Genomic DNA, 13,358 nt, shown 5'->3' on the forward strand with positions numbered 1-13,358 from the left:
TACGCTATTCTTGCAACTATAAAGCAAAACAGTTCCACCATGAGGGAAGTACTCTCTCCATTGGAGACCAGGAATCTTTTGCTATTTGCAAAGGAGTTTGAAAAGTACATCACAAAGGTACATTAAACAGATTTCAAACAAGAAATATTTTTATCAAAGAGAGCAGCTCCTCAAATTGGTATCATTTTCCCATTTGGTTAGAGAATCTCACTAATGTGGAGAACTGCATAGAACTCTCAGTCTAATGAGGTACATCTTCATGTGGGGGAAGGGGTGAGGGCAGTGGGGAGATGAAGGAAGTGTTTGCTTGCTATTGGTATCAAGACCCAATAAAGATGGAGGAATAGGTCAATGAGCAGATCACTGCAGGACATGGTGGAGGGTGTGTGTGTGACTGATGGGCAGTTTTGTGATCTGTTTCATAAGAGTAAATAATTACCATGGAAACCATCTAAATGGAAGACAGGCTCTCCTTGCTAATGGCCAACAGCTGTAGTTCTACCACCACTTTGTCAGTACCAACGTCTGGCATCAAAACTGTGTTTCCACAAATCAGCTTCACTCACAGACACCAGCTCTTCCTCATCAAATGCTCAGTTAATCACAAAGAATGGGAAAGCAGATCCCACTGCGTGACACAAACAAGCTACAACTTTCAGTCTTCAATGCAGCCTTCTTTCCAGATGCCATCTCTTAAATCGTGCCAGTCTGTAACAGTCTTGGATCACACTCCATTGCTGACTCTGCTCCCTACCCCTCCCCATTTTCTGCGCACTTTCTAAATATTTGCTAAAGATTAATGGTCTTCCACCCTTATAGGTTAGCTTTGTTTCTCACTCCATTGATGTTGCCTGACCTGCTGAGTATTTCCAGCATTTTCTAATTTTTGCTCCCAGTAGTGCCATCCACTCCATCTGCTACTCCAATTATTATGCACTTTCTCATTAGTCCAGGCATCTACTTCCAGGGCAGCAAACAAAATGCTGGAGGAACTCAGCAGGTCGGGGAACATCTATAGAGAGAGAAATGAACACTCGACATTTCAGGGCAAGATCGTTCATCAGAATTGGAAAGGAAGGAGAAGTCAAAATAAGTTTGGGGGTGAGGAAGGAGTACAACTGTTCAGTGATAGGTGAAAGCAGGTGAGGGAGAAGGTGCATGGGTGGGAGAGGGGGGTGAAATGAGAAGCTGGGAGGTGTATAGGTGGAAGAGATAAAGGGCTGTAGAAGGAGGAGGAGAGGAGAGGAGACCATGGGAGAAAGGAAAGGAGGGGTATCAGAGGGAAGTGATGGGCAAGTGAGGAGAAAAGAAGAGATAAGTGGGGAGCCAGAATGGGGAATAGAAAAAGAGAACGGCATGGGAGAGAAATTAACGGAAGTTAGAGAAATCAATGTTAATGCCGTCAGGTTGGAGGCCACCCAGATGGAATATGAAGCATTGCTCCTCCAACCTGAGCATAGCCTCATCGTGGCAGTAGGCCATGGACTGTCATATCAGAATGGCAACGGGAAGTGGAATTAAAATAGGTGTCCACCAGGAAAAGCTGCCTTTTGTATTGGAAAGAGCGAGGGTGCTCGACGAAGTGGTCTCCCAATCTACATTGGGTCTCACCAATGTAGAGGAGTCTGCATCAGGAGCACCAGATACAGTAGATGACCCCGACAGACTCACAGGTGAAACATCGCCTCTTAGTTTTCCACCCTCCCCTCAGTCAACCAGTTCCCCAATGACGAGCAGCACATTGACCCTGAGCCCTAAAACATCAGCCTTCCGCGTGTGCCACAACGTAGCCAGGGTGACGTCAGTGACTGCCGGAAAGTACTGGAACACCACGTACAGTCACCCAAATGCATGCTTTCTCAGACTGACTCAGATGTACAAACTCACGTGGAATTGAAAGCTTACCTGTATGTTGTATGAGGAACAGAAATTCCTGACACAGGGAATTCTAAAACTTCCAACGCCAGATCTCTGTTCTCCCCGTTAGATGGCCTTACTTCCAAAAAGTCGGGGTTAAAGCAGAAGGCCGGTGCTTCGTTAATATGGGACACAGTGAATCGAAAAACTCCTTCAAATTAAAAGAGATTATTCTGAATACATCTTAAACTAGTCCTACTACTCCAAGCACCCATGCCCCATCACCAATCCCAGCTCCAACAGCACCCTGCCCCATTAACAGCAGTAGCCACCCCCACCAGCATCACATTGTCCTGTCCCAATAAGAACCCAGCACCATTAACAGCAGCGCCCAGCACCCCATCTCAGCCAGTAGTGGTAGAGGTGCAATCACTCGAGTCGAGTACGATGTTCTCCTAAGGGGTTGTCTATTGTTTGGTCCTCAGGTGTCTGTAGAGGCTGATCTGGGATCTACATATTCTAGTGTACTGTGGGCAAGGGTAAATGGTAATTGTGCTTGGTGGTTGCATCTTTTGGTTATTCCATCTCTCCTTTCACAGCTCCTTCTTTAACAGATTTCCTCCAGGCAACTATTGAGTTTTTAGAAGTAATATTGAATTTCAGGCTGATTCTGATGTTATGTTTGAAGCGTTTCCTTTGCCCACGAGGGGATCATTGACCTCGCTTCAATTGGGAGTAGAGGATCTGTTTAGGGAGATGCGAGTTAGGAACCCAGATGACTTCAGAAGTTGGTGTTGCTTTCTCATGGTGGAGGTGCTGTTCATGTTGTTCTCCTCCAATACGCTGGTGCTAGTATGTTTGTCCTTCCAGCTGATCCTCAAAATCTTTCATAAGGACCTTTGGTGGTGTTGTTCCAGGGTTTTCAGCTATCTGCTGTAGGTGGCTCATGATTCATATCCGTACAGTAATGTAGGAAGGACAACTGCTCTATAGACTAAAAGATTTGTTTGAACATATAGATCGTGGTCTTCAAAGATTCCTTTCCTTGCATGTTGCAGTGGTGTTTTCTTCCACATACTGAAGTTCCATGATAGTGGTGGTGTTGACTTTGTTTTTGGCCTTGAACTGGTTGAGGTTGAAAAGCCTGCTGTCAGTCCTATGCATGATTGGGATTCCCTGTAGCAGGTCTTGGCCTATGAGATGAAGGATGGCAGCAAGGAAGATAGCAAGTGGGGTGGATGAAATGATATAGCCCTGTCTAACCGCTGCTTTGACAGTGAAGCGCTCTGATTCAGTGCTACTATTGCTACGTATTGTGGCTGATGTGCCAAGACGTAGTAGTATCTACCTCAACCAATACCCAAGCTCTATCAACATCCAGATTTTACCAGTATCCCAGTCCCACCTGAACCAGTATCCTAGTCCCACCTGAACCAATATCTCAGTCCCACCTGAACCAATATCTCAGTCCCACCTGAACCAGTATCCTAGTCCCACCTGAACCAATATCTCAGTCCCACCTGAACCAATATCTCAGTCCCACCTGAACCAGTATCCTAGTCCCACCTGAACCAATATCTCAGTCCCACCTGAACCAGCACTCCAGCTGAATAGCAGTAGTACCCCAGCCTCTACAATGAACCCCATATTGAAACCACAAGCAACAACGAGTCTTCCAATACACCAGAATAATATAGTGCATGAAACCAAGCTAAGTTTTCTTACTTTTTAAATACATTTTTAAGCTGACCCTGCCTTTATAAAGGCATTGCAAATGATACCCAAAGGCCGGTCATGCCAATGTCCAGATCTCTTGCTCCAAAGCACCAGGTTTACAAAGACCATCGGAATACAGCACAAGGCTTGCGACTAAGGGAAGGTAGAGCAAGACACAGGATTCCCAGAGGTCAGGTTTTCTACTGCGTGGTTTGGGATTCCCAGGGATCAAGGAAAAGCACTGCAGCATGAGAGCTCTCCGGGGAAGTTTGGAATATATTGAGATCTCCAGGATCGGGAGGATATGCTGAGCACTGTAAGATTCTGAGACACCATAAACATCAGTATTAACATTTACCTGGAATTCTCCGCTGTCGCCTCAATAAAGTAGATGTTTTTTTTTCATCTGCAATAAACTTCATCAGGTCTTCATCACTTAGTTTATCTTCTTCCTGAATAACGTAAAGGATCCTTTATTCAAACAAACTTTTTCTGATGATTGATGATACTGAAGGGCTGCCAACCAGGCTGCAAGAACCAAGACAAACCATTAAATATACTGAGGCACTGCTGTAATTGTGGGCTTCCCTTGTGCAATCTTTCCCAGTGGGACAAATAACAAAATATAGGGCAAATGATGAAGAATTTAAGCACTAGGAAAATGTAAATGATTGGAAATGTGCCTAAGTTCATGGAATGGGTGACTATGATGGGTTAAATGTGACAGAGGTCATTTCTGAGACTAGACTCAAATTGATAGTTGTTGTCATAGTGATATTGAGAGTGGTGAAGAGTAAATAGAATATTAATTGTACGGTTAATCCACATAACCAACTGTGTCGAAAGATTAAAGCTCTCGGTTCAGAATGGGCATCAATTTAACTCCACCGGTTCTTAGACCTGAAAAACTGAAATCATCAGAAAGCTCCAGATTAAAAAAGATTGGAACTTTCTGGGGCCATCAATTGGCTGTTCAACATCAATGGGTTGGAGCTTGTGAAAAAAGCAAGAACTTGCTTTTAACTAACGTCTACTTGAAAGAGTTCTACAACCAAAACATTTTTCAATGTCTTGCATCTGTTGTAAGCTAGAAAATGCCACAAATAACTTGTGCAAACAAGGTCTCACAAACAAGATAAGACTGGGGAAGAGAAAGCAATGGCATGGCTATTGTACGGTAATGTAATTGGTGGAAATTACAACCACCAACATTTGAGTTGGGCTTTATTTTAAGAGGCTGGTCTGATATGAAGATGTAATTAACATGAAGTTTTTTTTTAAACCATACTTTGTGTTCAGAGTTTGAAGGACAAAAATGAGGTTTAACAGTTTTTCTTAAGAACGCCTCGCTGTTTGATTTGCAAAAACCTACAATACCAGAGAGATATACCCTCCCTCTCTCCTCCAACCTTCTCCAGTCTTTCCCCACCTTCACTTCTTAAATACAAGCATAGATTTTTTTTCAACCAACAGTGTTATAGCTAATGTATCTCCAACTGCAGACTTTCTTCCTCCCCGGAGGAACTGGACTCATAACATATTGAACGGTAAGCTTTCTTCTTTTTCAACTCAGGATACAACCCACCTGCCACAGCTAACACAAGCACTGAATACCAGGTGTTCCTCTGTTGACTTACACGGTGAGCATAAAATATAAGTAAGGACAATGGTTACTTTTTGTAAAGTTGTCACCATTCTATATCATTAAATAAAGCAATGATTTCCTTTTCCCAAAACACCTGCATACAAAATGTCCCGGGATGCATCAGAGAGGTCATGAAAATAAATGTTGAGGAAGGATGTGTTTGGGGAGTTGACCAAAACTTTGACTGAAGAGGGTGAGTTTAAGGGAAGTTAAAAGGAGAAGACAAGGTTAGTTAGGGAAGTTATCCACAACATGAAATCTTGGAGAGTGAAGTTATGATGCCAATGGAGATGAAAAAGGAGAAATGAACAAGGCATAATAGAATGGAAAGATCAAACAGCATAGGAACCAACGATAGGGTTGAAGAGAAGAACAAGAATTTGAAATTCATTTTGGGAAGTGAAAGATTCTATTCCCTCTCCTCCCTCTCTAACAGCAAAATAAGAAACAAGAATATGTTTCATGCTCTGAGCTTGGCAGAGAAACAACTACGTAGGCATCAATTCACTCCAGAGTCGGTTCCCTACCCGCGGTCCATGGACCCCTTGCTTAATGGCATTAGTCCATGGAATAAAAAAAAGGTTGGGAACCCCTAGGGATAGGGTTCTCACTACTTGTTCTGTCACTCCAAGTTCATTGTGCAAGTTTACATACAAAAGAGTCACTTGAAGACCTGGAGTGGGGGGAGCTGAATGCAAATGCACATATACTCAGAACTGAGAAGCCACAGAAAGGTAGAGAAACTGACTCAAGAGGAAGCTTTCCCTGAAACTGGAAGCAGGTCAGTAGCTGACAGAGAGCAAGCTGCACATTACAGACTGAGCCTTGGTCTGAGATGGAAGGTATCTCGCTGTGCAATCACTATACCTGTTTATTGAACACGTTGAGAATATACTGTCTAGGTCGTAATAAGGGGATGTTGCATTTGCTGTCCAGTGAGTGCGAGTGCATTTCAGTTCCAGTGCCTGCATAAAAAGACAGAGGAATATTTACAGGAACTACACACCGCTATGTTCCCCATTCTTCATGATCATGAGCTGTTTTGTTATATTGTAAGGAGCAAGAAGAGAATTAATTGGATAACACTTACAGTCGACACTGTATAGCAAAACTGATCTTTATGTACTGAAACATTCTATAACACTAACCTGCCTAAATGCATGTGAAATCAGCAGGATTAGATGTAAAGCCCGATTTGCACTATGTCCAAATTTAACTTTCTATTGGCTTCAATGGCGAGTAAAATCAGGAAGTGTTTTACAGTTTCCTAGCTGAATGGGTGAGGTTAAAATTGCTGCAACACTTCAACACACATCCCAGCACCAGCAATGTCAATGACAATTTGCATTTATGAAACCTTTTTGATGTAGCAGAGAGGTAAAATTCTTCCGTGTTGTGGGAGGAGCCAGCTTAGCATCAGCCTGCTGGTTGACATTTATAGGACAGACCACCTGGGAATATCAGGTGCACTTAGTTCACTGAGAAAATGGGTGAGCGTGCAACACACTAAACTCATGTCCCAACTCTCACCTGCCATCCTGCATATGGTAAAAAAAAGTGTAGCAAAATATTCTGAAGTGCATAAATAACTCTAAAGCGCTCAAGGGTCTCACCATCTCTCATGTAGTCCATGCTGAACTATTATTCTGCCAAGTCCCATTGACTTGCACCCAGACCATGGACCTCCATGCCCCTCCCAACTATACCTATTAAGTTTCTCTTAAATGCTCAAATTGAACCCACGTCCACCACTTCTGTTGGCAGCTCATTCAACAGTCACACCACCCTTTCAATGAAGAAGTTCCCCCTCATGTTCCCCTTAAACATTTCACCTTTCATCCTTAACACATGATCTCTAATTCTATTCTCACCCAACCTCAGAAGAAAAAGCCTGCTTGCATTTACGCTATCTACACAATTCATAAATTTGTATACTTCCATTAAATTTCCCTTCATTTTCCTACACTCTAGTGAATAAAATCCTAACTTATTCAACCTTTCCCTACAACTCAGCTCCTCAAAGTCCTGGCAACATCCTTGTAAATTTCCTCTATACTCTTTCAACCTTATTTTACATCTTTCCTGTAGGTAGGTGACCAAAACTGCATACAATACTCCAAATTAGGCCTCACCAATGTCTTATACAACTTCAACATAACATCTCATCTGCACTCAGTACATTGACTTATGAAGACCAATGTGCCAAAAGTTTTCTTTACAAACTTATCTAACTGTAATGCCACTTTCAAGGAATAATAGTTAAAAAACCTACAGCACGATACAGGACAATAAAGCTGTGCCGAATATGTCCCTACCTTAGAAATTATCTAGGGTTACCCATGGCCCTCTATTTTTCTAAGCTCCATGTACCTGTCCAGGAGTCTCTTAAAAGACCCTATCGTATCCGCCTCCACCACCGTTGCCGGCAGCCCATTCCATGCACTCACCATTCTCTGCATAAAAAAACTTAACCCTGACATCTCCTCTGTACCTACTTTCAAGCACTTTAAAACTGTGCCCTCTCGTGTTAGCCATTTCAGCCCTGGGAAAAAGCCTCTGACTACCCACATGATCAATGCCTCTCATCATCTTATACACCCTATCAGGTCACCTCTCATCTTCCGTCACTCCAAGGAGAAAAGGTCGAATTCACTAAACCTATTCTCATAAGGCATGCCTCCCCAATCCAGGCAACATCCTTGTAAATCTCCTCTGCACCCTTTCTATGGTTTCCACATCCTTCCTGTAGTGAGGCGACTGACCACAGTATTCCAAGTGGGGTCTGACCAGGGTTCTATATAGCCACAGCATTACCTCTCAGCTCCTAAACTCAATCTCATGATTGATGAAGGCCAATGCACCATTTGCCTTCTTAACCATAGAGTCAACCTGCGCAGCAGCTTTGAGTGTCCTATGGACTCAGACCCCAAGATCCCTCTGATCCTTCACACTGCCAAGAGTCTTACCATTAATACTATATTCTGCCATCATATTTGACCTACCAAAAAGAACCACCTCACACCTATCTGGACCGAACTCCATCTGCCACTTCTCAGCCCAGCTTTGCAACCTAGCAATGTCCCGCTGTAACCTCTGACATCCCTCTACACTATCCACAACACCTCCAACCCCCGTGTCACCAGCAAATTTACTAACCCATCCCTCCACTTCCTCATCCAGGTCATTTATAAAAATCACGAAGAGTAGGGGTCCCAGAATAGATCCCTGAGGCACACCACTGGTTAATGGCCTCCATGCAGAATATGAGTCATCTACAATCACTCTCTGCCCTTTGTGGGCAAGCCAGTTCTGGATCCACAAAGCAATGTCCCCTTAGATCCCATGTCTCCTTACTTTCTCAATAAGCCTTGCATGGGGTACCTTATCAAGTGCCTTGCTAAAATCTAAATACACTACATCTACTGCTCTACCTTCATCAATGTGTCTAGTCACATCCTCAAAATACTCAATCAGGCGCATAAGGTATGACCTGCCATCGACAAAGCCATGCTGACTATTCCCAATCATATTATGCCTCTCCAAATGTTCATAAATCCTGCCTCTCAGGATCTTCTCCATCAACTTACCAACCACTGAAGTAAGACTCACTGGTCTATAATTTCCTGGGCTATCACTACTCCCTTTGTTCTACCACACTGTGCAATGCCCTACCAGTCACTGTGCCAGTCCTACTTTGGTTTTCCTTCCCAAAATGCAACAACTCACACTTCTCTACATTCAATTCCATCTTCTATTTTTCAGCCCATGTTTCCAGCTGCTCTAGTTCTCCCTGCAAGTTTTGATAACCTTCCTTGCTGCCTACTGTGCCCCCAATCATGGTATCATCACAAATTTGCCAATCCAGTTTAACCCATTATAGGATCATAAGATACAAGAGCAGAAATAGGCCATTTGGCCCATCGTGTCTGCTCCACCATTTCATCATGGCTGATCCAATTTTCCTCTCAGCCCCAATCTCCTGCCTTCTCCCTGAATCCCTTCATGCCCTGTCCAAGAATGTATCAACCTCACTGCCTATAAAAAGTATTTACACCCCCACCCCCCTTGGAAGTTGCAGAGTTGCTTGGAGTGTTCTTTTGATTCATGGTGTTGTTTTTGCCAGGATACTGACCATCAGCAGCTGGACCTTCCAGATACAGGTGTATTGGAATACCTTGACTGCACTCAGGTCTCCAAAATCAGATCTCCATTTAACTAATTATGTGACTTCTAAAACCAATTGGCTGCACCAGTGATGATTTGGTGTGTCATATTAAGGGGGGGGGGGGGGGTGAATACTTATGCAATCAATTATTTTGTGTTTTATATCTGTTAGTAATTTAGATCACTTTGTAGAGATCTGTTTTCACTTTGACACAGAAGTGTCTTTTTCTGTTAACCAGTGTCAAAAAGAGTCAAATTAAATCCACTGTGATTCAATGTTGTAAACCAAAAAAACATTAAAACTTCTCGGGGGGGGGGGGGTGAGTACTCTTTATAGGCACTGTACATAAAGACTTGGCCTCCACGGCTGCCTGTAGCAACGAATTCCACAGATTTCCCACTCACCGGTTAAAGAAATTCCTCCCCATCTCAGTTCTAAAAGGACAGCGCTCAATTCCGAAGCTGTGTCCTCTGGTCTCTGATGATAATCTCTGGACTGATTCAGATCATTGATTTAGATAACAAACAATGGCGGCCAAGTAACGATCCCTGTGGCACACCTGTAGTCAGACAGGCAACAACATTACCACTCTCTAGCTTCTCCTGCAAAGCTAACGTCCATTCAATTTACTACCTCATCTTCAATGCCAACTGACTGAACCTTGTTAACCAACATCCCACGCGGAACCTTGTCAAAGGCCTTGCTAAAGCCCATGTAGACAACGTCCACTGCCCTTCCCTTCATCAACTTTCCTATCAACATCTTCCAAAAACTCTATAAGATTGGTTGGAAACGACGTATCATGCACAGCGCCATGTTGTCTATCCCTAATCAGCCCCTGTCTCTTCACTGACACTTGTGTCACAGCCTCTCAAACTGAAAATGACTCACCGTTTTCTCTCCTCTTATTGACCTCCAAACCACGTGGGTATATTCCTACAATCCTAAGTATTTTAATAATATTTTCAGTTGTAGCTTACTGAAGATTTCTGGAGGTTGAAATATACATTATCTTGCTCTGCACCTCCGCTTCTCCCCAATAGTCTGCCACTTACAACCACAAACATACTTACTTAATTATCAAATATGATTTTCCTTTTATAAATCCATGTTAATTTTATCCAGTCCTATTAAAGTAATCAAATTGCTGATTCCATTTTCTTCATAATAGATTTGAACACTTTCCCTAAAAATGATATCTAAGTAAATGATCTATAACAAATAAACTCTTCTCAGGCTTCCAGCCAGGTAAAGGTATTGATTATGACCGACATTTCGATGACAAACTGCCAATTTCATCAGAGATGATGCCTGGGCATGTCTAGTTCACAATCAAATTCCAGTTCTTATTTAGAGTGAGAATACAAGGTGGGAGAGTGGAAACCTGAGTGGATGAGGACTAACCAATCAGGAGGGATGGACCACAAGGGTATAAATACCACTAGACTAGACATGCCCAGGCATCATCCCCGATAAAGATGGCAGAGTTTGTCATTGAAACGTCAGTTCAAATCAATACTTGTACCCAGATGGAAGCCTGGGAAGAGTTTATTCATCATATATGCCAGGAAAGCACCAGATCCTTTTTCAAATGATCTATAGTTCCCCATTTCCTCCCTCATTAGAATATGTTCTTTTGGAATGCATAAAATTCTGACAATCTATGCATTAACTATCTCATTAGTTTTCATTTACAAACCTAAGGCCTGAGGATATTTCAGCTCGTAGATCCATTTACTTTCACAATGCTATTTTTTAATTAATGCTAAATTCTTTTCAATTCTTTATCCACTCCATAACACAAATGAACAGTTTGACTGGATTAGATTACCTCCACTGTTGGCTTCTTTGTCCAGTGAATTCTGGGATCCACTGTTGGAAATCAGGCTCGTGAAATCAATAGCCGCCCAAGCAAAAGGCATCCGATAGGACTTCAGGCGTTGGCAGAAGGAAGCTGCCTGGAACCGAAGTTTTCCAATCTTTTCTTTACTCTGGAAAGTATTTTTAAAAAGGTAAGTTCAAGGGGACCTAGCAAAGACCACAGTAAACAGGCAAAGGACATCACGCTGAGCAAGCAGAGCAACCCAGCCGTTGTATAGCACAGGTGTAGCACACCTGTTCCTTTTTGAGTTTAAGAATTCTGTGCTCCTGTTCAGGATGTGAAAAGTCAAGCAGACCTCCTACGTCCCTGATGACTATATCTCCAATTAGTACATCTGGCTGCAAGTCCTTGGTGACTATGTTAGGGAACTGCAGCTGGTTCTGGATGCTCTACAGGTCATTCTGGAGACTGAGGGGCTGGCAGACAGGAGTTACAGCAAGGCAGCCATAACTAAGTTGCAGGAGGCAGGGAGCAGGGTGACTCCCAGCAGAGGGAGGGGGAAAGGGAGTAAGCAGTCTGTGCAGAGTACACCTGCATCTGTCCCCTCCATAAGAAGTATTTGAACAGTGTTGCAGCAGGTGAAAGCCACAGAGGCCGGGTGTCTGGCATTCAATCTGCCTTTGTGGCTCGGAAGGGAAGGAGGGGATAAGAGGAGAGCAGAGATAGGGGATTCATGGGTTAGGGGAACAGACTGGATTCTGTGGACATGAACCGGACTCCCGATGGTATGTTGCCTCCCAGGTAGGAAGGGCATAGAGTGACGTGTCAGACTGAATCCACAGCATTCTAAAGGGGAAGGGTGAACAGTCAGAAGTCATGGTACATATTGGTACCAACGACATAGCTGGGAAAAGGACGAGGTCTTGAAGAGCATATATAAGGAGCTGGGAAGGAATCTGAAAAGCAGGATTTCAAGGATAGTAATCTCCGGATTGCTGCCTGTGCCACACACCAGTAAGGGCAAAAATAGGATGATTTGATGATCGCTGCAGAACACAACGAGCAGTTCTGGGACCCCTGCTCTTTGCAATTTTTATAGATGACTTGGATTTTGTGGACCTCCAGGCAGGATTTGCCCCATCTACTAACAGCCTCTGTCTTCTGTGAGCTAGCAAATACCGAATCCACACAGACAAGTTTCCGGGGATCCTGTGCCTGAGGATTTTCTGGAAGAGCCTTCCATGGGAGACCTTGTTAAACTCCTTACTAAAGCCCATGTACACCACATCCACCGCTCTACCTTGATCAATTTGTTTTGCCACTTCACTGAAAAAGTCAATTAGGCCTGACCTGCCCCTTCCCTGACAGACTGTGCTTCCCCAAATGCCTGTATGTCCTGCTCCTAGGAATCCTCTCCAATTGTTTGATCACCACTGATGTAAGACTCACTAGTGTATAATTCCCATGATCACCCCTATGAACTTTCTGGAAGAAAGGAACAATATCTACCATCCTCCAACCCTCTGGCCCTTCCTTCATGGCCAGTGAAGATCATTGTCAACACGCCAGTAATCTCTTCTCTCATTTCCTGTAGTAACCTGCGGTGTATCCTGTTAGACCCGGGGGATATCTGTCCTTATGTATTTTTTTCAGAAGCTCAACATTCTCCAGCAGATCAGCCTATTCTATATTCTTGATCAATTTAGCCAGTTTTCTGGCTATAAACTTAATTTACATAAGAGTGAACTTTTCCCAATTAATAAAGAAGCACAATTATTAGCATTTCGTGACCTCCCCTTTAAAGTAGTTCATAATCAATTTACTTACCTTGGTATTACAGTTACAAGGAAGTTTAAAGATCTTTTTTGTGAAAATTTTGCCAATCTTTTATACACTACAAAACAGAGTCTGTCACAGTGATCACCTCTATCTATGTCCTTGGTAGGTCGTATTAATGTTATTAAAATGTACGTTCTCCCTAAATTTTTATATTTATTTCAATCTATTCCAATTTTTATTTCTAAAACCTTTTTTGATTCCTTAGCCTCTAGTATTTTGTCCTATCTGTGGAAGAATAAGCGTTCTAGAATTAATGAAGTTTATCTTCAAAAATCTAAAAAAGTGGGTGGCATGGCCTTACCTAATTTTCGTTT

The 13,358-nt window shown here is 43.0% G+C and overlaps 1 protein-coding gene across 1 annotated transcript in view; it reads right to left on the bottom strand.

Moving 5' to 3' along the window:
* Positions 1-13,358, bottom strand: part of LOC140739928 (dedicator of cytokinesis protein 7-like) — a 222,135-nt gene that overhangs the window by 141,779 nt on the left and 66,998 nt on the right. Inside the window, exons 11-14 of the mRNA XM_073068608.1 lie at positions 11,215-11,374; positions 6,086-6,183; positions 3,932-4,025; positions 1,906-2,068 (exon numbers count right to left, since the gene is read on the bottom strand). Coding sequence (XP_072924709.1) covers positions 1,906-2,068; positions 3,932-4,025; positions 6,086-6,183; positions 11,215-11,374 — 515 coding nt within the window. The remainder of the gene's footprint in view (positions 1-1,905; positions 2,069-3,931; positions 4,026-6,085; positions 6,184-11,214; positions 11,375-13,358) is intronic.

The sequence above is a fragment of the Hemitrygon akajei genome, chromosome 16 (assembly GCF_048418815.1).
Source record: "Hemitrygon akajei chromosome 16, sHemAka1.3, whole genome shotgun sequence".
Taxonomy (NCBI): Eukaryota; Metazoa; Chordata; class Chondrichthyes; order Myliobatiformes; family Dasyatidae; genus Hemitrygon; species Hemitrygon akajei.